At 39.7% G+C, this 22,602-nt stretch overlaps 1 protein-coding gene across 7 annotated transcripts in view; it reads right to left on the minus strand.

Moving 5' to 3' along the window:
• Positions 1–22,602, minus strand: part of NTNG1 (netrin G1) — a 149,526-nt gene that overhangs the window by 80,947 nt on the left and 45,977 nt on the right. For all 7 annotated transcript variants that reach the window (XM_027671839.1, XM_027671833.1, XM_027671834.1 and 4 more), the window contains exon 3: positions 2,325–2,965. In XM_027671839.1, coding sequence (XP_027527640.1) covers positions 2,325–2,965 — 641 coding nt within the window. The remainder of the gene's footprint in view (positions 1–2,324; positions 2,966–22,602) is intronic.

The following is a 22,602-nucleotide window of genomic DNA, read 5'->3' on the forward strand; positions in this document are numbered from 1 at the left end:
AGGTTATGTTTTTCAGAAAAAGGACTAGCTTTAAAGGGTGTCTGCTAGCATCACTCATCCACTACATGTCAAGTTCCTTGGTAATGTCCCTTTGTATCCTATCTTCATGGAATAGTCTGAGCTATCTTTACCAAATGTATACAAATATCTGGGTCTCAAAGCCCATAATATGAAACAGTGTAGCAAAATAAAATACATTTGTAACTTAATTTCCAGTTAACATCCTAAATGAAGCTGTAACAGCTGGAAAGCTCAGCTGAATCAGAAACAGTGGCACAACCAGCCTGGTAACCCTTGCTTCCCTCCACTAGGAGGGCACATGCCTGGAATGCTGATTGGGAGACTCTGGAGGGGGCTAAAATGTTTTTGGTAGAGATAAAAAAAATACCTAAAACCAGGTGACAGTGGGCTAACTGCAAGTTACATTTGGTGCACCTTAACAACCAGGAGCTGTGTATTGCAGCCCCACAGCTACTTAGCAGTAAGCAAGCCCTGAAGTCTTTAACAAGATACTGAAGGAAACCGCACCAAATCCCTAAAGAGCTGTTCTTCTCATTAGCAAAACAGTGATAAGAATTCACACGAATCTAATCTAGTGAGGTACTATTACCTATCAGATATTTCTTTTAAAGCATGTGTCCAATTACTGCAGCATTTAGACAACAAGCATCAGCATCAGATAAGTTCTCTGTACAGTCATGCTTCATTTCTATAGATAATTTTTCACAAGATTGCTGAGTCTCAGATGTTCTCAGAAGGTTTCTGTTTCTAATTTGCATGCAATGCACTCTTTTTTAATCCTTCAGATGCTTTCTTTGATAAAGTACTGATAGTCTAATTGAAGTCAGACTAAGCTCCAAATGGGTTTTCAGATGGGGAGCAGGCTTAAAGCCTAAGGATCTTCAAATCCTGAGCTTTGATATGATGCCTCAGTAGAGCTAACCTATGTGGAGCCCAGCAGAGAAAGGATACACATTAAATAGAACATAGGTGTAATTTTTTTTTTTCTACACTGAGACTAATTTTATCAAACTAATTCAAACAGTATCTTAAGCTGCTTACAATCCACTTAGCCCTCCCAAAAGACTTTGGAAATATTATTTACAATGTAACTAATGAGTATTACAAGAAGAATTCTTAAAACAGCAACATTTATCTTATACTTTCTAATGTTAAATTAGTGATCCTTCATGTATGGGTATGTATTTGGTGTGGACACAGAAGACTGTAACTACATACTAAATCTACAGTCCTAAGAAATATATTTTGATGATTTTGATTTTCACCACAGAAATAATAAAAATATAGTCACCAGTGTTTTATATAATCACAGTCACTATTTTTTTTCACTCAGTTCCATGTCTGCAATGAGAACCCCTGGTCTTCCAAGATGCATTAGCTTTTCCATTTGTTTTGATACTTAGCTTCTCTTAAAAAAAAAGAAAAAAGTTTTTTAAAATGAAAGACTTCAACTCTCTGTAGAAGAAACAGAGGAGAAAGATAAGGTATATTAGAGAGGTGAGTGAATTGCTAACAGAGATGATCCCGTTTACTTCTTTGGAACAAGCTGGCATCTAAGACACATGTAAAAGGATCACCCTCCTTCTTGGGGGCATCAGTCAATTGCTAGTTTGAGTTGGGAAGACGATTTCCCGATAGGAATGTCATCACACAGTTATTATTTTTGGGACTACAGCACCTGACACTGGCTACCGCTTGCCCTAGAGGGAACTCTTTGTCTTGAATCCAGCTGAATAATCATCTTTGTTATATTCAAATCAGTCTCTCTAAAACACTGGGGTTTTTTTCCATTTTAAATCAGCTTCACTGCATTTCAGAGCTAATTAAAGTACAAGGAATGGACTCTACTCTCTGCTGCCCTCCTTGTTCACAGCTGGACCTAGTGGGAAGGGTTCATGCAAGAGCTGCTGTACCAATCACAGCTTACATTAAAGGCCTGGAAAAGTCAAATGATAAAACAGAATCTCTGTTTTTAGTTAACTGCTCTCAGAGCAGGCCCCAACTACATAAAAGAAGAAAGTGTCCCAATGCCAGGGTGAATTCCTGAGCCAACATAAGAAGCAATGCTATCCTGCTTGCGAGACCTAGGGCTCAAGATCCAAGGCTAGTGCCCGCGAACACCCGGGACTTTGTCCTGTGAGAGTCAGAAACTTCTAATATGACCAGAAACAGCCTTCAGGTGAGCCTGATTTCCAATGAACATGTCTTCACAGAAAATGTCATCATGTTTAGGGAAATAAAAGGTTTTGAATAACTTCTAAAATCAAACACATGCCTGTTTCTGAAGTTATATATTCACTTACCTCCCATATACCCTTATGTCTGAAATTGCATAAAAGTAGCGTGCCAGGTGTTGCTCATCTACATATATTTCACCCGTTGCTGGCCTAAGCAGTCTTATCCTCAGATCTGTGATGGTAAAGAAATCTCTTAACTTCTTGGTTGTGTCAAGCTGGCCATAAAGAGAAGCCATGTTATGAAGCCGAGGTCCAGCAAAAAAAGCAAATCTATCTTTAATTTCAAAGTGGATTATTTTACTATTTGTCATGTACCCAGTAGAGTATTCCTCTGTGCAAATGATTTCTAGGACTGTGTGCTGTGATAAATCCCTCACTGATTTTGGATCCATGTGAAAAGCATCTAAGCAGTCTGTGGCATAGTATTGGTAGGGCTGCCATGTTCGTCCATAGTCGAGTGATTTCTCCAGGATCATTTGGTCTGGACGGCCAGATTCAAAAGTGATAACTATGTTATCTGTGAGCTCAATGGTTTTGTTCCAGGAGAGCGTAATATTAACATGAAGAGGCTTTGGATAATCCTTCCAAGTTGTGGACTGCCAAAACGTGGAGGGATGTCTTCCTTCAAGATCAAACATCAGTTCTGGAGGATGAGCCAGTTCTTGGGTACTTGCATCACATTCATTATTGCACATGTAGGGATTCCCCTGAAAAAGAGCAACATAGTGTTACAAGAGGCACAGTATAGGTGACTGTGATACATAAAGATGTTTCTTGACTGAGAACTGCTGCTTTTTCTCCAGGAGTTAAACCAAGAGAGAAAAAAACAAATGCTTGCAAGTAATACCCTTATCTTAATGAGATTTATCCTGGCCGTTTTACCTGTCAAAGTAAATATACAAATGCAACATATAGAGCATCCCTGCTTCTGTAATATTAACATTTTTCTTAGTATATGCTAAAGAAAGAAAAAACCTTATTTACCCTGAATGGCTCAGACCAGGGATTGAGTCACAAAAGACTGAGAACAGTACGCAAGTCTCTAATAGTTCAGTAACTCCAACTCTTCTTAGAAAGTGCAGCAGCCAAAGAGAATTATTTTTCAAAACAAGTATGTTCCTCAGAGCTCCACCCATGAAAGAAGTAATTTTTAGGGGAAGTGTTTTCTGGTTAGCAGTGCAGCCTGTATGTACTCAGTATGAACCAGTATTCAGTACACCTTCAAGATTCCTTTCACCCAGATGTGAAATTTATCCTGCTTAACCATGCTCCCAGCTCAACACCACCTTGCCTTAAAACCTTTACACTTGCCACCAAAAGCCAGTAGAAAAAACAGTGTTCTGTCTGCTCTGGGGCTTGATTCAGATATCTGCCATCTTATTACAGGGTACTGAAGTACTTCAGGAAAGATTTTTCATGAGGCACCAGCTTCAATTTATCAGGACAAGATAATCCAGCACTTGATTAGGTGGGAGATGTCAGCAGCTTCAGCTGGAACATTGCCAAGGTGGCTGTAGCTCTGAACTGAGGGTTGAGTTAAAAACAGCAACAAAAAAAGCTTGCCAATAGTGCACAGCTTTTATTGCTGCTTGTCCTCTGTAGCAAGGTGAAAGTGAATTATTCTCTTTCTGGCCTTTTGATGCATTAACTTGCACACTACAATCTTCTGCTTCTTCACAAAGGCTATTTTGTCTGTAGATTGGGGATATCTTGTAGCAGTTGCCAAGATATCAGACCCCGTAGGCTGCACTGAATCACGTATGTCTAATTTCACCTTTCAACAGTACATTAGTATTTTGCTACTTGTTCATTCTGCGTTTGTTCCAGAGAGCAGCCGCTGCTCTACATCCTTCCCTCTGCCTGACATCAGATTGTGGAAGAAGCCATGCCTCTATTCACTGATGGTCAGAACTGCTGGGGAAAAATATGCACATCCCTATACCTAGTAGAGCTCGATGAGCTTATAAGTGTAGCTATTATTGTCATTAATCAGAGTTCCCTGCACCTACCCTGAAAACAGAAAAAGCCCCAGTATGATGATCAACCTTTTCTTTTCTTATAATTACAGTTATGCTTCTCTCCACCTCAAAGCCTCAGGGCAATGAAGCAATTCAATGCTATCCACTGTGGGAAATGCGTTTCAAACATCAGTTTCCACCTTGGCCACTGCTCTGTTCCTTGACATACTCCCACAAAACACAAGCAAAAGAACTTCTGCACTGACTTTGCCCTCCCCACTGGTAAATTCCTCTTACCTGGGCTGGAAAATAGTATTTTCATTCTCTCTCTCTTGTTAATACAGCTGAATGCTAAAACTGACAACAATTCACTGGGACTGGAAGTTATGAAAGAAAACTACAAGACAACAAAAAGGGTTATTTGAAAAACAGCATGCTGCTGACAGCTTCAAAGCATGCAGCTGTAACTGGAAATACTCTGCAAAATATTGTCTATAATAAGTCCCTGTTACAGCTCTGATTTTAAGCTCATGGTTGCTATTTCTATGCCTTCCTTTTGAATAAAACAGTGAAAATTAAAACTAAGTTTCAAGAAGAATAGAGAAAATACCGAATATTTTAATATCTCAGTTCCATTTAATATATCAGATATAAATGCCAGAATTTGCTAACTTACACAGGCCTTTTCTTTTCCTCGGGGAAAATATACATATTGTGAAATCTGTAAGGTTCCAGACCCTTTGGCTATATGTAAATACCAGTTTTTCAGAAAATGCTGAGAGTTGTGTAAATCACACCTGTCTGAGGTTTCCTAGAAAAATCTGGTCCCTTCTGTACCCAATGCCACAAAGCTGCCTGTGTGCCTAAAACCTATATGCTTCTGCCCTTGCTTTTGTAAAAGCAACTTCACTGGGAGGTCATGAGTATTGAAACCCAGCAAATAAATGCTCCTGTGCAGCCAGATAGGAGCATTAAGCACTGCTGAGGGATGGCTTTGTTTTCCTTTTCCACAAACAACCACTGAGTCTGTCATGATTCTTCGTGTTAAAAACTAAAGCCGCTCTGATCCACTAGTCCCTGGATGCTGGAAAAGGCATGTTTCATGACTTCCAGTGGGTAACCCAGATTGTATGGGACGTTGTCTTTCTTTCTGTATATTAGTTGATTTATTTTGCTCTCCTTGCCTTTTATCTTTTGCTTTTTAGCAAAAGCTGAGGTGCCAACAGAATCAGAGAATAACTGGGAGAGGGGTCTCTAAAAACCCCACAAGCTAATGTGAATGAAGTAACATGACAGAGCTGGTTGCAATAAGTTACCTAAAAGAATGGCACAGTGAATGCGTATTCTCCCAAATAAATGGAATTACTGTTTTAATTTTATGGCACACAATTCTACTTTAAGAGGTGTATGATTTGATGACACCAAAATAACCTGTGTGGAGTTCAAGTACTCCAAAGAGAAAATTAGGAGAAAAATAGCTAAGCTGATATAAGCTGATAAAATAAATGTCCTGAATTCTAACACTGGGATGAAGAGAGAAATTATGAGCTTAGGTAAGTTCCCCTCTGTCTACTGACATGGCAATCGCTGACGTAATTTTGAAATATTTAACATAATTATTGCTTCAGAGGCTTGGAGTCAGGTTCCCATTTTCTCTACCAGCAACTTGGCTTTAGAATCATAGAATCATAGAATCATAGAATAGGTAGGGTTGGAAGAGACCTCCAAGATCATCAAGTCCAACCCCTGATCCAACTCCAATTACTATATCATGGCACTAAGGGCCACATCCAATCTCTTTTTAAAAACCTCCAGGGATGGTGAATCCACCACCTCTCTGGGTAGGCCGTTCCAATGTCTGATAACCCTCTCTGTAAAGAATTTTTTCCTAACATCTAACCTAAACCTCCCCTGGCAGAGCTTGAGCCCATGTCCCCTTGTCCTATTGTTGGTTGCCCGGGAGAAGAGACCAACTCCCGCCTGGCTATAACCTCCCTTCAGGTAGTTGAAGAGAGTGATGAGGTCGCCTCTAAGCCTTCTCTTCTCCAGACTAAACAACCCCAGCTCCCTCAGCCTCTCCTCATAGGACTTGTGCTCAAGTCCCTTCACCAGCCTCGTTGCTCTTTTCTGGACCCGCTCCAGCACCTCAATGTCCTTCCTGAACTGAGGGGCCCAGAGCTGAACACAATACTCAAGGTGTGGCCTCACCAATGCAGAGTACAGGGGAAGGATCACTTCCCTGCTCCTGCTGGCCACACTGTTCCTGATGCAGGCCAGGATGCCATTGGCCTTCTTGGCTACCTGAGCACACTGCTGGCTCATGTTCAGCCTCCTGTCGATCAGCACCCCCAAGTCCCTTTCTGCCTGGCTGCTCTCCAGCCACTCTGTCCCCAGCCTGTAGCGCTGCAGGGGGTTGTTGTGGCCAAAGTGCAGGACCCGGCACTTGGCCTTGTTGAACTTCATTTCATTGGAGTTTGCCCATCTCTCCAGTCTATCCAGATCCCTCTGCAGAGCCCTCCTGCCTTCCGGCAGGTCGACACTCCCTCCCAACTTGGTGTCATCTGCTTCTAATTAATCTTAAATGTAATTTGCATGGTAAGTCATACTAACACTACCGAAACAGTGTAAAAGGGTCTTACTCTACATGAACATCCCTTAGTACATGTTATTATGAAAACAATTACTTTAAATGTGATTAGTTACATATTTTAATGTCTTGATCCCTATAATAATCCTCTTTAAGACTTCTGTGTCAGTAAAATGAATACAACAAAGATAAACTTTCCCTGATTTGTGAAAACTAAGCTCAGTCTGTGTTGGGGACATCTAAAGGACCAGAGCATTAACAACTGTAAGTAATTTTGTGACTAGCAGGCAGCCATAAACAGATCTTCATTTAAGCCTTCCAAGGAGCAGCTCTTCTGTTGGACAAGGTGGAAAATATTTATAACTTTTTAAAATTATATTTAAGCCATTAAGAGAGTTCTAAATAATTAAACACTGATAAATACTTCCAAACACTTTACTACCAATTAGCATAAAAGGTAGCTGAGTCTTTTCCAACACCACAACCACCTAAAAGAAACCCACTATTTTCCTGTACAGTAATTGGAGATTGATATTAAATAGCTCCTTGCAGGCAGGCAAATAAGGTTGCTATTTATTTTGGTTTTGGCTGCTCATGGAATTAAAAATATTACCAAAACTACTGACACAGTCTAAAAGTTTTGGCTTTAGGAAGAGGGGTACCTGTTTTGCAGGCAGAGCAAAGGCATATGGCTGTATCACGACTTGATCTCGTTCAGCCCTGGCTGGAAAAAGCAGCGTTACCTGAGAAGCTGCTGAGTAGGGCTGACTGGTCCCAGTAGGGTTTCCCCTCAATTAGCTGGATTTAGTTTGTTTTAGCACACAGTAATGTTTCTTTGTGCCAGCCAGCTTGAACTTCTGTAGTGGTGTCTGAGGTGCTCTGCAAGTGTCCGTGCCTGGGACGGGGCACTGGGGCTGGCCTTGCTCCCACTGGGCAGCACTGTCTTACCAAGTGCCTCCTCAGGAACAGCTCAGTGATGGATGAGACAGTGATCCTAGAGTGAGGATTTTGGTTAAAAACAGAGGTCTAACAGTACTATGACCATTGAATGTCAGCAGGGGAGCCAGCAGTGGTGCTGAAGCTGCCGTTCAAGGGTTAAAGTCTGAGTGCTGCTGCTCAGGTGAAGCCTCTGGTCTCTCACCAGTACAGCTCCTCAGTGACACCCACACAGGCTTATGGTTTGATTGAAGATGTTGCTTCTTTCAATCTGTTCCCTGTCCACACTAACACCTCATGGACTTTTTCACTCAGGAACAAAGACAGAGGGGCTTAACCCTTCTGTAGCATGAATATTGGAAGCTGTATCACAGATTACATGCTGTAATAGACACCTGGCTAAATCCCTACAGAGGATTAGAACTTGCGTTTTCAAACTGGGGAAGGCTGCTGAGGTCAAGCAGGCCAAGATTTTAAGAAGAAGCAAAATACATTTTCAAGAAGTGAATCACAGCAACTGATTTTTATACCGCTGCCTCAAGGTAATTAGCTCAGATGCACCAGACAAGAAATAAATACAGTCTGACTCACATTTGGAGAGAGGCTGTGTGGTAAATTACCGCATTCAAATCACACTTTTGGAAATAATACAGTATTTCTGTTTTCCTTTTCAAGAGATCATACAATTAATTCACTTAGTGCCAAGCTGTACATTGTCGATGACTAATTAGACAGTAATAGCTAATAGCAGCAATTGCCCTAATGCTTACATTTTGCATGTGGTTTCTAACCAGGAATTATTTGTTTACCATGAAAGAGCCAGATCACGAAACCATTAATTGTGGGATACTACTCATTAGGTTGTTGTCCTACTAAGGGCAAACAGTGTGGTGGAGGATTGGCAAGGCACAGGATCTGTTGCATGATAATTGATGTTATCAAACTCACTACATCCATTAGCTGGTTTGAGAGCATCTCGGTCAATGTCTGCAGAATTATTGTTGTGATGAAGACAGGAATGGCTGTAGACAAGAACATTTTACCATCAATAGCCTTTCATCACTGCAATGACAGCATTTTAAGCTAAAGTGATTTAAGCTAAGAAAGAAAAAGTGCTAAAATTTCAGTGGAAGATTTCAAGCTCTTTCACAGAGCTCCCAAGTGAGAGGCATCTGGATGGCCAGACAAGCACTTTGAACTCTGAGCTGCAGGCTGAACAATATACATTCTTCAAAATGAGCAAAAAAGAAAATAAAAGCATATTTAAATCAATAACTTCTGGGGAGACTTAAAAAGATTAAACCAGGGAGGATGGGAAAGGCCAAAAACAGATAATAACGCTTAACAACTTCGTGCGGTTTTAAGCTTGAAAGTACATTGCAGATTATGGCCCTGATCCTGCAACAAACTTGGTGCAAGAAGGCTCATAAAATTCAGATTTAAAAAAGATATTTAAGCCTCTAAAGATCTGGCACTTTGCCTTGTGGAACACAAACCTAGCTAATTAATCTTCATGACAACACCTCCATGAGGTATGGAATTCTATCTCGAATTTACATATAGATGCAGAATTAGAGAGAAATGCTTTAGCATGATGAACTCTGTAATCCCTGATTATATTGTACCCGTTTCTTCCAAAGCCTTTTGGTAGATCATGTGAAGGCATTCCTGGCACTCAGAGTAGTTCTCAGATTATTGCCTCTCTTCAATACTATGAATTGAAAATGTGTAATAGGAAAACATTTTAATATTTGCAGCACAAATTTGGTGCACTTGCCAAAGGCATTTAATTCCTAGCAGAAAATTCTCTCCTTTTAGATACTTTAGTTACTTTTTGGAAATGCTTTTCAATTTATTTTATGAGGCAAATGGAGTTTTGTTTCCTCTGAAATATCTCTACCCACTTTTGAGGGGTGAAAATTCTATTAATTGCTAGTGGGTGGCTTTATGCTTCTCAGACCATCTTTGACTCAGCAGTCTTGCTGATGTTATTTTGACCACTTGATCATTCCGGCATAACCTTAAGGCAGATCTGCTGGCACTGATTCAAGTGTGGTTTTGTTATTTCAGAAGCTCAATATTGGTGTTTTCCTCCTGTATCAGCAGCTATCTGGCAATATAATCACTTTCCTATTTATAACTTACGCAGTGTCGTGATGTGTAACACTGGGACCCCATTGTGCTGAGCTCTGGCTGAACAACACGGCAAATGTTCCAAGAAAACCTGAGTTCCTTTTACTCCGGATGCACATCTGGATTTGAGAAACTGACATCCCAAGGTTTGTAGCATTCCTGTCCCCCAGCACACTGGCACTTGTCCTGGGTAAACCAGCCCATCCATGAGAGCACTCCTTGGACAAGGCAGCAGAGGGTATCAATCTCCAGCATCATGCTCAGCTCACATCAGTACATTTTCATCTGACCCACTTTTCCAGCCACCTTGCTGCCCTGCAGGAGCTCCGGCAAGGAAGTCATGCAGGACATACAGGGGTGTCCTCAACTGGGAATAGCTTATACTGTCAGTAACAACCACCTTGGGTGTCTCTACCTTAGATTTTGTGTTCTGATACAGCTCTCATCTTGCTCACTTTCTGATTATTTTGAACTATCCATGAATTAGAATGGGTAGTAAGGGGTAGAGAGGGTAGAAAGAAGATGTCTAAAAACTACATTTGAAAGAAAACTGTGGATAGCAAAACATCTAAGAAACTATGGAGGACCCCAGCAGGCCTTAATATCTCTGGCCAGCCCCACCTGAGCAGCAGGGGTTGATGTCCGTGACCAGCCTCAGCTGGGCCCCAGGCCCAGGTCCTATTTAAGCTCAGGCTGAGGTCTCTATCTGGCCTCTTCTCCTGGGTGGGCTACAGAGCTGTGTTGCAGTCCTGTTTCCTTCTGGTCTTCCTAAAGGGGCTCCATCTGTGACCCTGCTTTGCCTACGTGTTGTACCTGGGGCTGCTGATGGGCCATTGGTGTCCCTTACACCATGTGGGATGGCACGCGTTGGTGAGGGCACAGCTGGTGCTGGGGTGGGTCTCCCACATCTGGGAGACCCCTCCACATCTGTTCCTGCACTGGGTGACTTTGCTCCTGCTGCTCCTTGGCCTCCTGCTCCCTGCTGAGAGATATGATTGACCATTGTGGGCAGGGCTTGGCTGGTGCTCCCTCTCAGTGGGTGAGTTGTGTATGAGTGGCAGAAGGGTCTCTGCTGGTACATGACACAATTGAAGGAGTAAATGTAACTAGTTCTGTGTTTCTATTGTCCACAGGCAATAGAAGAAGAAATGTGCTTTGCCATAGTGCTGGAGGCAGCTGATTTGTCATGCCTGTGGCTTCTGCAAAAGGTTGTTCATAGCTTTCTAACTGGTTCCCAAGAAAGCTCCACCTTCTGCCCCTGTGGCTCCCACTCCTGTGGTAAGGGTTTTCTTGTCTTCCTGGTGGACAGCTCTGGAGTGGTAATGTGGCATCAATATTTATCACAAGCCTCCACAAGTCCTGGTCACTGAGTACCTTCAGGTACAGGCCATGAATTTCAACCCTATTTTTGTGTAAATCAAATGAAGTGAGCAGAACAGAGCACCAGTGTGGTGTTTAACTGATGAGCTACAATGGTGTTCCGTGCAAATCCTGTCCTATGCTAATTTCAGTAAATGCATCTTACTTGGACAGCTCTGTATGCAGAGCATTCATCACAGCCCTAAAAAAGTCATGCACATACCAACTCTCATGTGAGGTTAGAAATGAGCAGTACAGAAACATAAAAATACTGAAGTGAATGAAAAATAAATGTACAGTGTTGTAATTACTTGAATGAAAACTACATGGCTCTGGATCTCTCCATTAAAGGATGACTATGATTATTGCATATATAGTTTAAATGGAATTTGAATGAAAACTTTTTTCACAAAGCCATTACTGATTAGTAATTGTTACGGTAAGATGTTGGATATAACAGGATGGATTTATACTGCAATTTAAAAATCTTCTGTCCCTAATATATGTGGGCTAAACTTCTCCATTACCAAATTGCCCCTTAAATATCTTAATGATAACGCTGAATGCATTATTTACTTATTGAGAAAGATGTATGAAGCCTCTTATTCTTTTTTCTCTTAGCTATGATATTTTTCAATCCAAAGCTTTCTAAAATGCTATGTAGGTCATTAACATGGCTTTAATAACTATCTGACTGCCCACCAAAGCAGACTGTCATAGCTTTTTAATAGCATACAGCTATTCTACAGCGTTCAAATACTTACAGAGTAGAACTGCTGTATCTGACTTAAACTTCAAAAGTATTTTACATAAGCACATACAAAAATGTAAAGTCAAAACCAACAAACTATTTCTAAACAAGCAAAGCTTTTTTGTCAATTCTGACGTATTTAAGTATGGTGTAATAAGAAAAGTCCACACTATTACAGGCAGTTACTATAAAGCAAATTACATGAAGAATTTTTTTTTTAAGTAATGTCCACTTAACCTCTATATTACTGATTTCTGTGCAGGTTTGAACTAGGTAGTAGAAGTCTGAAATTCTAATGTCCCTCTAGGATTATGTAAAATCAACTTCAGCACTTATATATGTAGTTCACACAATAACTCGAGTTACATGTTAGGCTTGCCTGATTGAACAACGATAGGTAATATGTATATCTATGTATGTATAATTAGTGTTTAAAAATTTGGGAATTTTCAGATTCAGTGAAGCTCAAATTATGGTTACAAAGCAGTATCATATAGTGTCAAATGGGTGGTTTGGAAGGTAAGAGTGAGTGTAAGGCTACGTGTAAGCAGAGGGAGACAGAGGGTTCCCAGCCTCACAGCTGCTCACTCGCTCTCTTCCTCACAGCACAGCAAAACAGATCAAGGGCTTCCAGTCACTAAAGGTAATTTTGCACTAAATTAAAATGAGGCTACTCTCTAAAATGGCACAAACTTAACTCTCCTGGGTTTGAAGGGGGAGGGCCTTGAAAAACTTGGAAAACAATTTCAGAAATACCACTGTGCTACTTTTCTGGTCCAGCAGCTTCCAGTGTATCTTTTTCCTTCGGGGTTGTACCTTTGCTATGGGCTCAGCCCTGCCTCAAGCGAGCATCAGCCTGAAATCTAGCAATGTGCTGCTTGCTCAGCCCTCTCCCTGCACTCCTGCTGGGGAGCTGATGGTTTCTGAGTTGGCAGCTTCTCTGTAAGGACAAATTTCCTACAAACCTGGGGGATCCCACCTTTGTGCCTAGCAGTTATGGTGAGCTGGATGTGTCTGGAAAGCAAGCGCTTTTTACCCCAGTCTTAAGATTTTCACTGAATCAAGTCTCTGATCTGATGTACTGCTTGGCCAGATGAGTGCTGATACTGCCAGAAGGGATGCAACAGCTGGGAAGGAAGCGAAGCAGTGCAGATAGATTGACTGGCTTAAGGGCAACATGAAAACGCACCTAAATAGTGAACAAAGAGTGAAATTAGCCTGTGCTGTCATACTCATGCTTATCTGTTGAAAGGTCATTTACATATAAAAATAGTTACTTGCATGTGCATGTGTTATTTATACTGTAAAAGACCACTCAGGGTGTGTTCACGTGTATTGGGCTTAGGCAAAATCATTTCTGTCCCCAGAAAATGAATTTCAATACATATGTCCCCCCAAGGCATCATTACAATTTTATTTTTACGAAGAACAGCAGGATTTAGGACAACAGATTTAGATTATTTCCTTTATGACAGATGTAAACACAGCACCTGCAAATGCTATCCAGGTCTGCACTGAGGGTACTGCTGTTGCAAGCTCTCCAATCTAAATTCAGGTATGAAAATTTTTGTTTTTTCTACTAGCAGGTTTTCTTTTTTTTCTCTATGTACCCATACGTGCAAGCATGCTTTACATTTTTAATTTGCTTTATCTGATAATTTTATTCTTTCCTCAAAGTGGAACTGTAGAGTATGCTACACCTGGGAAGTACAGCAGAGTGTGATGGAAGGTATGTCATGTTATGTCCTTGTGACTGTAGGTTTTGTTTTACTCAGAATACTGGTAGTCTCTGTTAATAAAGATTGAGATAGCCAAATGCTCTGTATATCAGTGCACATATCAAGATATTCTGATTGACAGTTTACACAAGACTATTTTCATGCACTGAAACACACAACTCCTGCATGAGGAAGTTAAAAGGGAAACTAACAAAACCAAACCCCAAACCTTAACTAGCTTTGTAAAGATAGAGTCCTTAAGTATTCACCCTCAGAAACAAGATCTTACCATTTACTTCCCACTTATAAATTTCCACCAACCATCTTTTAAGATGCTATCTGCTTCCCTAAATGTGCAGCTACACAGTCATTCTGCAAAATCTCTGGGATATCAACTACGAATTATGGCCAGACAATGAGCAGAAGTATACCAAATCCTCCATGGTATTCATTAATGGTTGCCTGTGACAAACCACTGTCAGCTTTAATAGTTTTCCTGGGGTAATTCCTGCATCCTCTGTGGGAGACTTTTAAGATTGTTAAAGAGGATTCCTAAGTAGCACCAATAGTTAAGTAACTTTTGTCAAATGTAATGCAAAACATGGGAAAAAAAAAATCTTTAATTTCATTTTATTTCTTTCTAAAGAAAGTAATCTTCTTAGAACAGATGGTCTAATCAAATACCTATATACCCTAGACTGAGTAATGTGTATATTGATGAGAGCATTACCAAAATGTAAGTTGATGTTTTACTAATCATCCCAATGAAACACTGAGTGCCATTCAATAAACAGTTAATTTCCCAAAGCTGAACAACCTTTTACTTTGTTATTATTGAAATGAGACAGCTTTGCTAAGCCAAGGCAGGTTGTCTTCCCCAACTCTGACAGTCCTTTATTTTGCATGCTGTCACACCAGTTTCAATAAGCCACTCATGTAATAGGATGTAGTGTACTAGCTATGAATAAGGGTAGCAAAATAGTGTCACATAAAGCTGTAAAAAAAACTTTCAATCCATGTTAATGTAATGTTTTGCATATTAGTTTTTAGCTCTAAATCTCCAAATTACTTACAAGCAGGTGTGTTCAGCTGCCCACAAAGTTACAGCTAGGGGAGATCAGACAGAGAAGTGAAGTAATTAGTGCTCAGACAAGTGGTCACTAAGCCAGACTCTTTTCCTTTGCTCCACAGGCCTTTTTTTCAAAGAGAATTTTTTTTGTCTTTGTATTAATTCTATGGCTAATGCCATAGAGAAAAGAGCCAGACAACAGATAAAAGGGACCAAAGAGACAGAAGAAATTCTTTTCTTGTTGGGGATGTCTTAGCTGTACTTTTGGGACTGTCTGCATCTGTAGGCACTGTTCAATAACACTCCAGAGTGTTATTGATTCTGTGCTCATGGATCTCATGCAAAATTGTATTTCTACAAGAACTGTAATTTTATTTCTGATTCTTAATGTCAGTATTATTTTTGACAATTTCGGATCTGCTCCTATATTACCAATATGTCTACTGTTGTTTTTAATAAGTTTTAGAGCCAATGGATTAACACTGAATATCAAACACCACAATTAGAATTGCTGATGTTATGCAGGAACATTGCTCTAAATATATATATATATATATATAAAAGTCTATCTTACTATCACTACAGAATCTGCACTCATTTCTGTTGTATTTGATAATTTTTGTTACAGAATTCCCAGGCTCAGAGGAGTCTTGCGTGTATGTGAACCACTTAAAGGAAGAATGAAAAGGAACATAAACAATAATGACAATTGTAAGTGAAATCCAATTTCACCTCATTTCTCTTAAAAGGTGGGATACATTGTTTTCCCTTCATTTGTGTTTGTCAGGATGATAAAATAAATATTTTTAATGAATAACAGTGTATACCTACATAACAGGGAATTGTTATAGAAACAAATTTAAATGCTGAATTTCATTATACAGTGAAGAGATGTCTTATTAGTATTCACAATGAATTGTGTGATGTCTCTCCACTTTCAAATTATAGCACATAGCACTTGGAAAGAGAATGAAGACACTCATCAAATCCACATTAGGATACTGCTCCAATATAAGTAATTCAATGAAAAAAACACCATACAGTATCTTTTGAGGAAGGGTTGCAAACTTTGTGATAAACTGGTAATTTGTTCAGTTCTGTGCTGGAGATTGTCATGTAATTTCCTTTATTACATATGTCCATAATAAAAAAATAACTGTATAGCTCTGAAAAATATAGTCACTTTCTAAAATAGTTAATACTAAGACTGTTATCTGCAAATTACACTTCAGGCATGGTGTGTGGTTGCACTGTCTCCTAACAACCTGTCATTTTTAAAACTTATTTCATCATAGCATACTGAAATATGGAGAAGCCCAACTGGCTGGATAGCAGGGCTGCTAAAAGGGAAAGGAAAGCAGCTGCTCCTGTCCCATGCAGAGAGCAGGAAAGTAATGTCTGCATGATCCCTGCTGCTGCCTCAGATGGGACACTCAGAGCAATGGGAATTGGGAGTGAAACCAGTCCCCAACAACATTTCATGGCCTCAGGTACTGTCCCAAATGACACAGAGAACCTCCCATGTCTGAATGAGAATATTCTACCTGAAATAAAGCAAGAACATCTCTAAGTGCAAGAAAGGCTTATGATAGGGTATGTAATACTTTCAATTAACTCATCAGATGTGTAGTATGCAAGCAACTCCCTTGAACTGAGGCAAACTTGCTTCCTGAGTTGATTGTAAAGTAATTCAAATCTGGAGATGAAGAGGCTTCTTTCCCTATAGAGCGCTGGCAAGACTGCTGCAAGGTGAGGTTTCTCTCTGAACCTCTGCATGCTTCCACTGCAGCCAGGAGTTGTCATCAGCACATTAATTGGGCTAACTCAGGCAACCTCGTTAATAAGACCAGGGCAGCCTGAGCCATGTGGTGGTGCTTGGCATTTCAATGCTGTTTGCCTGTGTGGAGGTTGTGCTGCCAGTTCTTTTTGCATGTTATTAATCCTCTACAGAGATTGAATCTGGGTGTATATGCCAGGATGAGACAACTGTAACTCATGGACATTGTAGAATGAATATATCCTAAAAAGCATTTGACTTTTGGTAAGCATTAGGTGAAGAAGTTTCTCACAAGAAGAGACTGAATGTAATTTTTCTATAGTGGTAAAAATAGACTTTCTACAACTGCCTGCTGGGATGCCTGAAGGTAAAGTTTAAGGACATGGATTTCTTTTATCCTAATACACTTCAATCTATTACAGAGTAAGTTGATAAGAGAAGCTCTAAAGTATGCTGCTTTCCACTGTATCACCCTGGGAAGAAATAAATTATGGCATATTATGTTCCCTATCAGTTCTATCCATCACACATCTTACAGAAGACGTGATGAAGAGAAACACCTTGGATAGAGTAATGCAATTAACTGCTGCCATTTGAAACATGAAAAATTACATTTTTTTATCCCACCCTGTCCAGCTGTTCAACTTTTTTTGAGCAAAAATGCTGTTTTAGGACTTGCTGGTTGACTGTAGGACTACTTTCCAACAGACTCTTCTTCTCACAGTAGGTATAAGAAAGGTCAAAACCTTGCAGCAGCTGCCAGTATCCTGGCTGTGCAGCCCAGAGGTCATGGATGCTCAGGGACAGGAGTGTACCAGGATAGCCCAGCTCCATCTTCAGCGGCCTCTGTGAGGGGCATGACAGCAACACGACCTCCCTAACACTTGGATGTGCTTCTGATGTCTGATGGTAGCTGGGCAAGGCAGCACCTGAAGCCAGAAAGGGATGAAGTTGCATTGCCACAGTGACAGAAATGCCTCCATGTGTTCCTACAGGTACTCTGTGATTTAAACAATCTAGTGCTGTTCAGCATTTATCCTTAAATGGAATTTTAGGTTCCAGTTTGTACTGAAGGCGCTATATGAAGTGCACTTACTGGAATGAAAAATATCTGTTTATAAAATGAATCAGTTCTTGCAAGGGTGCAAAAATAAAAGACCTCAGAGAAGGAGAAGTATTCTTTCCTCTGGTACAAAATTTAAGGCTGTGCTATGCTACAAGCCAAAGCCATATGCCATTTTCTTTTAAGGTACGCAACATTTACATTTTTTTATCTAAAAAACTTTGCATATACCATCTGAGTATTTTCAGGCCCTAATAAAGTGTTTTAAGGATAAGAAATGGCATAGCTCTGCTTATAACAATGTCTTTAGAGAGCATACAAAATCACGCTGTTCCACATGGCTATGTGTGATATGTTAATGCAAAAATATAAAAGAAAAAAGCAACTTCAAAAGATATGCCCTTGGATTTTTTTAATTTTCATTTCTCCTAATTTTTCACTTGGCTTTTACTGAAAGTGCTGCAGTGAGATCAGTGAAAAACAACTCTTGATTTTAGATTATAACTGAACATAGGGTAGTAAAAAATTTTAAATGGATTTGAGTTAATTTTTGTGAATTCTGTTACATAGCATTTGAACACACTAGTTAAATAATACTTCATGGGCATGAAAACTCTGCAAATTCAAAATGTTGGCCAATAATTAAAATGTATATAAGAAGAAAGCAAGCCTGTTAAGGTATCTTTGATTTTAATAACTCATAGTGACATAGTAAGGTTATGGAAATGACATATTAGTGTAATTTATTCAAGAAGCTGGAGAGATACTTGTCTTTGTCATAGAAGCTATTAAAGAAAAAAATCTGCTGTTTATCTCTTGCCTCCTTGCAAATGTTTGTGACTCTATATCTCTACTTATCTCTCTATATTCTGCAACACAGTACTGACTAGCTTTAAATTAAAAAATCAGTTCCTTCGTCTGATATTATGAATAGTCAAGTTCCTCTCTAAAGCTTCATATTTCTTAGACTGCTTTTCTAGACTTAGTTTTGTAAAGACTATTTTGCAGATGTAAGAGTTAGAAACTTAGAATCACAACTGTACGTATATATTTATGGAAAAGTTTGCAAATAGCTTTAACTCTGACTTAACATTTTCTTGTAGGGTCCTATACCCCCCAAACCTGGAGAAATGACCTGTATACATATTGATAACAGGACTTGGCTGATGCCAAAATTTTGGATACGATGCTCAAAAATAGAAACTTCTGACTTTTTTTAAATCTGCAAGCACAGAAGAAAACCATTTTAAGCTGTATGCTTTATATATGAAGAGATATTTAAATATTCCTTTAGAAAATAACCTTATGCCACAGAAAATATTTTATTAGGACTTTATGGTTTATTTAAATTCTCTAAAGTTCCTTTCAATGAAGCAAATCCTATCCTGAGATTCAATTAATTTAATTCCTACACAAGAATTCACTGAAACCAACAGATGTTCTTACTGAATAAAACCTGAATAGCAATTGAATAAAAGCTCCAGGAGGTATCCCAGTGCTTATGAAGTCCCAGATCATCCTGTCACTTCCCAGCAGCTTTTAACTCCGCATACATTGCGCTCCTCTGAAGCTGGCCTGCTTTGCCATCAGCTGCTCTCCCCCAGGGTCACTGGAGGAAAATGAGGAGGAAGTTGTTGAGTGAGAAAAAAACTAAAAGTCCCCGCTCTGCTCCTGAAGCTTGCAGATGTGGCAGGGCTTAGGACAAAATCCCTGTGGCATCCAGGGGCTGTGAGGACCACGTGAAACTGGGGAACAGAGGCCACAGCCCCAACTGAAGGCAAATAAAAAGGCAGTAAACAAATATGTGACTCAAGAAAGTCTGAAGAGTAATTGTGTTTCTCCGAGTGTAAGGTGTGTTCCATACCAGTGCTTGTCTTCTCAGGTATCACCTTGTTAATTAAAGAAATGCTTTATAATAGAATAGCTGTCATAGATGATATAATGCGATCACTTTGATATCTTAATTAAATTACACCACAGGCTCTAAGTCCTTCAGGGCACCTTCATTTAAGATCTCAATGTTTGTAAGTCACCACCCTGAATGGGATTATGATTTTTTTCAATACCTATACCTACAAATGCATGGTTTTATTAGTTTGAGTCTAGGCTAGCAGGACTAAGTCAGGCATGGGACGAGGCAACTACAAGAGAGAGACTGAAAAGGCAGATTTTCAGGTTCTGACTAGCTTTTATACAATAATGGATCCCATCATCCTGCAGAAGACTTTAGCATAAGTTATTTACTAATGGTATTAAAATTCTAATCAGGTACTAGATAGCCCACATTTGTCATTAAAAATCACAGATGTCAAAGAGTCTAAACTTGGTGTGTCTCATGTCACTATTCATTCTTATTCGCAGCTGAGGAGCCTATTTTCAGCTTACCCAGTGGTCCAAGGGACACAACTGTGTTGAATACCATAGGTATGTGTAGAATGTTTATAGTTCAGTTACATGAACAAGATTTATGTAATGGTTTAAGCTAAACAGAGAAAGAACAAAGCTTTCTGCTGGGCTGTTGAATGTCTTAATTACTGCTGTTTGTTTACACATTGGTATTGCAGTGGCATGTCACGCAGTGGTCCAAGCCCACGGCTTGCTGAAGGGCATTGCCCAAACAGGGATGAAGACAACCTCTGCCTGGAGGCATTCCCTATCTTGACAGCATTTTGATATATCTCATTGTCGGTTTTATTATTTTGTTGATGGCCAGCTGCTCTTTTGTCACCTTTACAATGACATGCTGTCAAGCATGCAGTGGTCTTAGCAAAGCTCAGGTGTTCCATTGTTGTTGTGCCTTGGAGAGGCAGATGCAGAACAGCCACATCCTACACTCCTGAGTAAATCCAAGTAGGAAAACTTCAGGAAGCAGCACAAAGTATAAGAATTATATATATATATATATATATTTGGTGCTGTTACTCTGGCATTTGTGATGGACAAATCCTTCATGTTTCACTCTGAACTCCCACTAAAGGCTGTGGGAATCTTCACAACTGATTTAAATTGAAGCAGGCTTGCTCCTAGATGTTCCCATTATGTGAACAGCAGCAAGAGTCTCTAATACAAAATTTTCTCACAATAGCAGAAAAAATAATGAAGGGACACACTGTGTCCGATGTAGGACACTGTGGGTAAAATCAATCTCTTAATGATGAATAATTGTAAAGGTTAAAAGAATGACATTATTGCAACAAAAAATGTGCCCCTCCAATCATCTCAGATGAGGACTGATCTCCCACTGTGTTTTATTGTTTGGAGTTACTTTATTACTGGACTTCATGTAAAATTAATTACTCCCTAATATATCTGCATTTAAAAAAACCAAACAGCAATTATGAATTATGACATTTAAAATAATTCACCAAGTGAATTTAATTAAGTTACAAACAGAATGTTCTGCAAATAGAACTGCTGCTTTGAGAGCAGGCTGCAGCATGCTGCCTGCATGGCATTAGCCAAACAGGCAGTAATGATGCATGTGTGTGCTACACTTTGGAAATGAAACTTTTTTGAACCAGTGAAATACCAAGAATAATAATTGTGAGGCTGATCTGCAAGAAAATATACTGTTCATCCATAAAGGCAGCACCCCAGACTGCAGTCTCCCCAGTGGTTCCATGTTTTGTATTTTTAAAATACTTCTTTAAAGGGCAGCTGCATTATAAGCCAAGTCAATGGTGAGAAGGCTGCAGGGAAGATTTATTTTTGGTTTTGAATCTGTAGTAGACCAGATGAGTAAGAAGGGCTGGGGAAGGCTTATTAATTTTTGCTATGATTCAAGATGAGCAAGTTCTGGTAAGAACAATACAATTCCACTCTTTCAGTATAGTCGCTTTTTCAGTTTTAGAGAAAACTCGTGTTTTTTTCCATTCCGCCATGATATGGAAGAAGTTACATACAAAGGACACTCTGTGCTACATTTGTAAACTACTCCAGAGTTTTAGGGAAGATCATCTTCAGCTTCCTCGATGGTATCAACAGTGTCTGAAAAGAATCTCTGGAAAAATACACATTTACTCTTTCGTGCTGTGAAAATCCAGTTAAAACTGGACTGTATTGCTTACATTCTCATTTTTAATGAAATGTTATGGGAAATCTGTGTAAGTCAGGATAAAGTGGGAGTAACTTTTGTGACTTCGTTAAAGCTGCAGTAGACAAAAAAAATTAGGAAATGACATCTTTGAACATGTATTAGGTTCTCCAGCAGTGTCTTTAATCAAAATCAATTTGCTCTGAAAAATACATTAAGATTTCAGAAGTTGAATATTTTGATACTCAAATATGTGAACAAAGTCACATTTTCGATCCCTGACCAATCGCAACTGATGCTGGCATCGTTACTGGGATTTTTACTTTTCAAAATGCCACAGAGTGGTTAACTGCAACAGAAGTGGGAAGTTTCAGGGACAGAGCAGCAATGCTCAGAACACGCTTTTCACAGGCAGCATTTACGGACACATTGCTGTTACGAACCTTACTCTTTTGGAGAATAGAATGTGAATTCTTTATCCACAGCTGAGAGCCTTTATTCCCCAAAGTAGTGTCCCTGAAGTCACTGCAACTGTATCTGAGAGCCAATTGTGTGAACTGCATGTGATGCTGTATAAACGGGATCGCGACCGGAGTGGTGTGGGAGTGCCTGCTTACAGGAATGGCACTGCAGTCCTTACTCCTGCATTTCTACAGGTAGGCTTTGGGGTGTGTCCTTGGCTAAGAAGGTAGTCTGAAAAGAAAGCCATTGGGGGGGACAGGAGGGGTGGAAAAATACAACTAAATTTTGAAACAAGTTAGTGACAACTGTCGAGAACACCAGATAAAACTGAAAGAGAGGTGATAATGGTATGAAACAGGAAAGGAGGAGTGTGAAGAATGGAGGTCATAAAAAAAAAAGGCAAAAAGCAATTGAAGTTTAAAATAGACAACTTCTTTTTGTTTCTGTTTTCCTTCTCCTTAGTCCTCAATTATTTCAAGTCATTCCCTGAATATGTCA

Source organism: Neopelma chrysocephalum, unplaced genomic scaffold (genome assembly GCF_003984885.1).
Source record: "Neopelma chrysocephalum unplaced genomic scaffold, ASM398488v2 Primary Assembly neopelma1_97222, whole genome shotgun sequence".
Taxonomy (NCBI): Eukaryota; Metazoa; Chordata; class Aves; order Passeriformes; family Pipridae; genus Neopelma; species Neopelma chrysocephalum.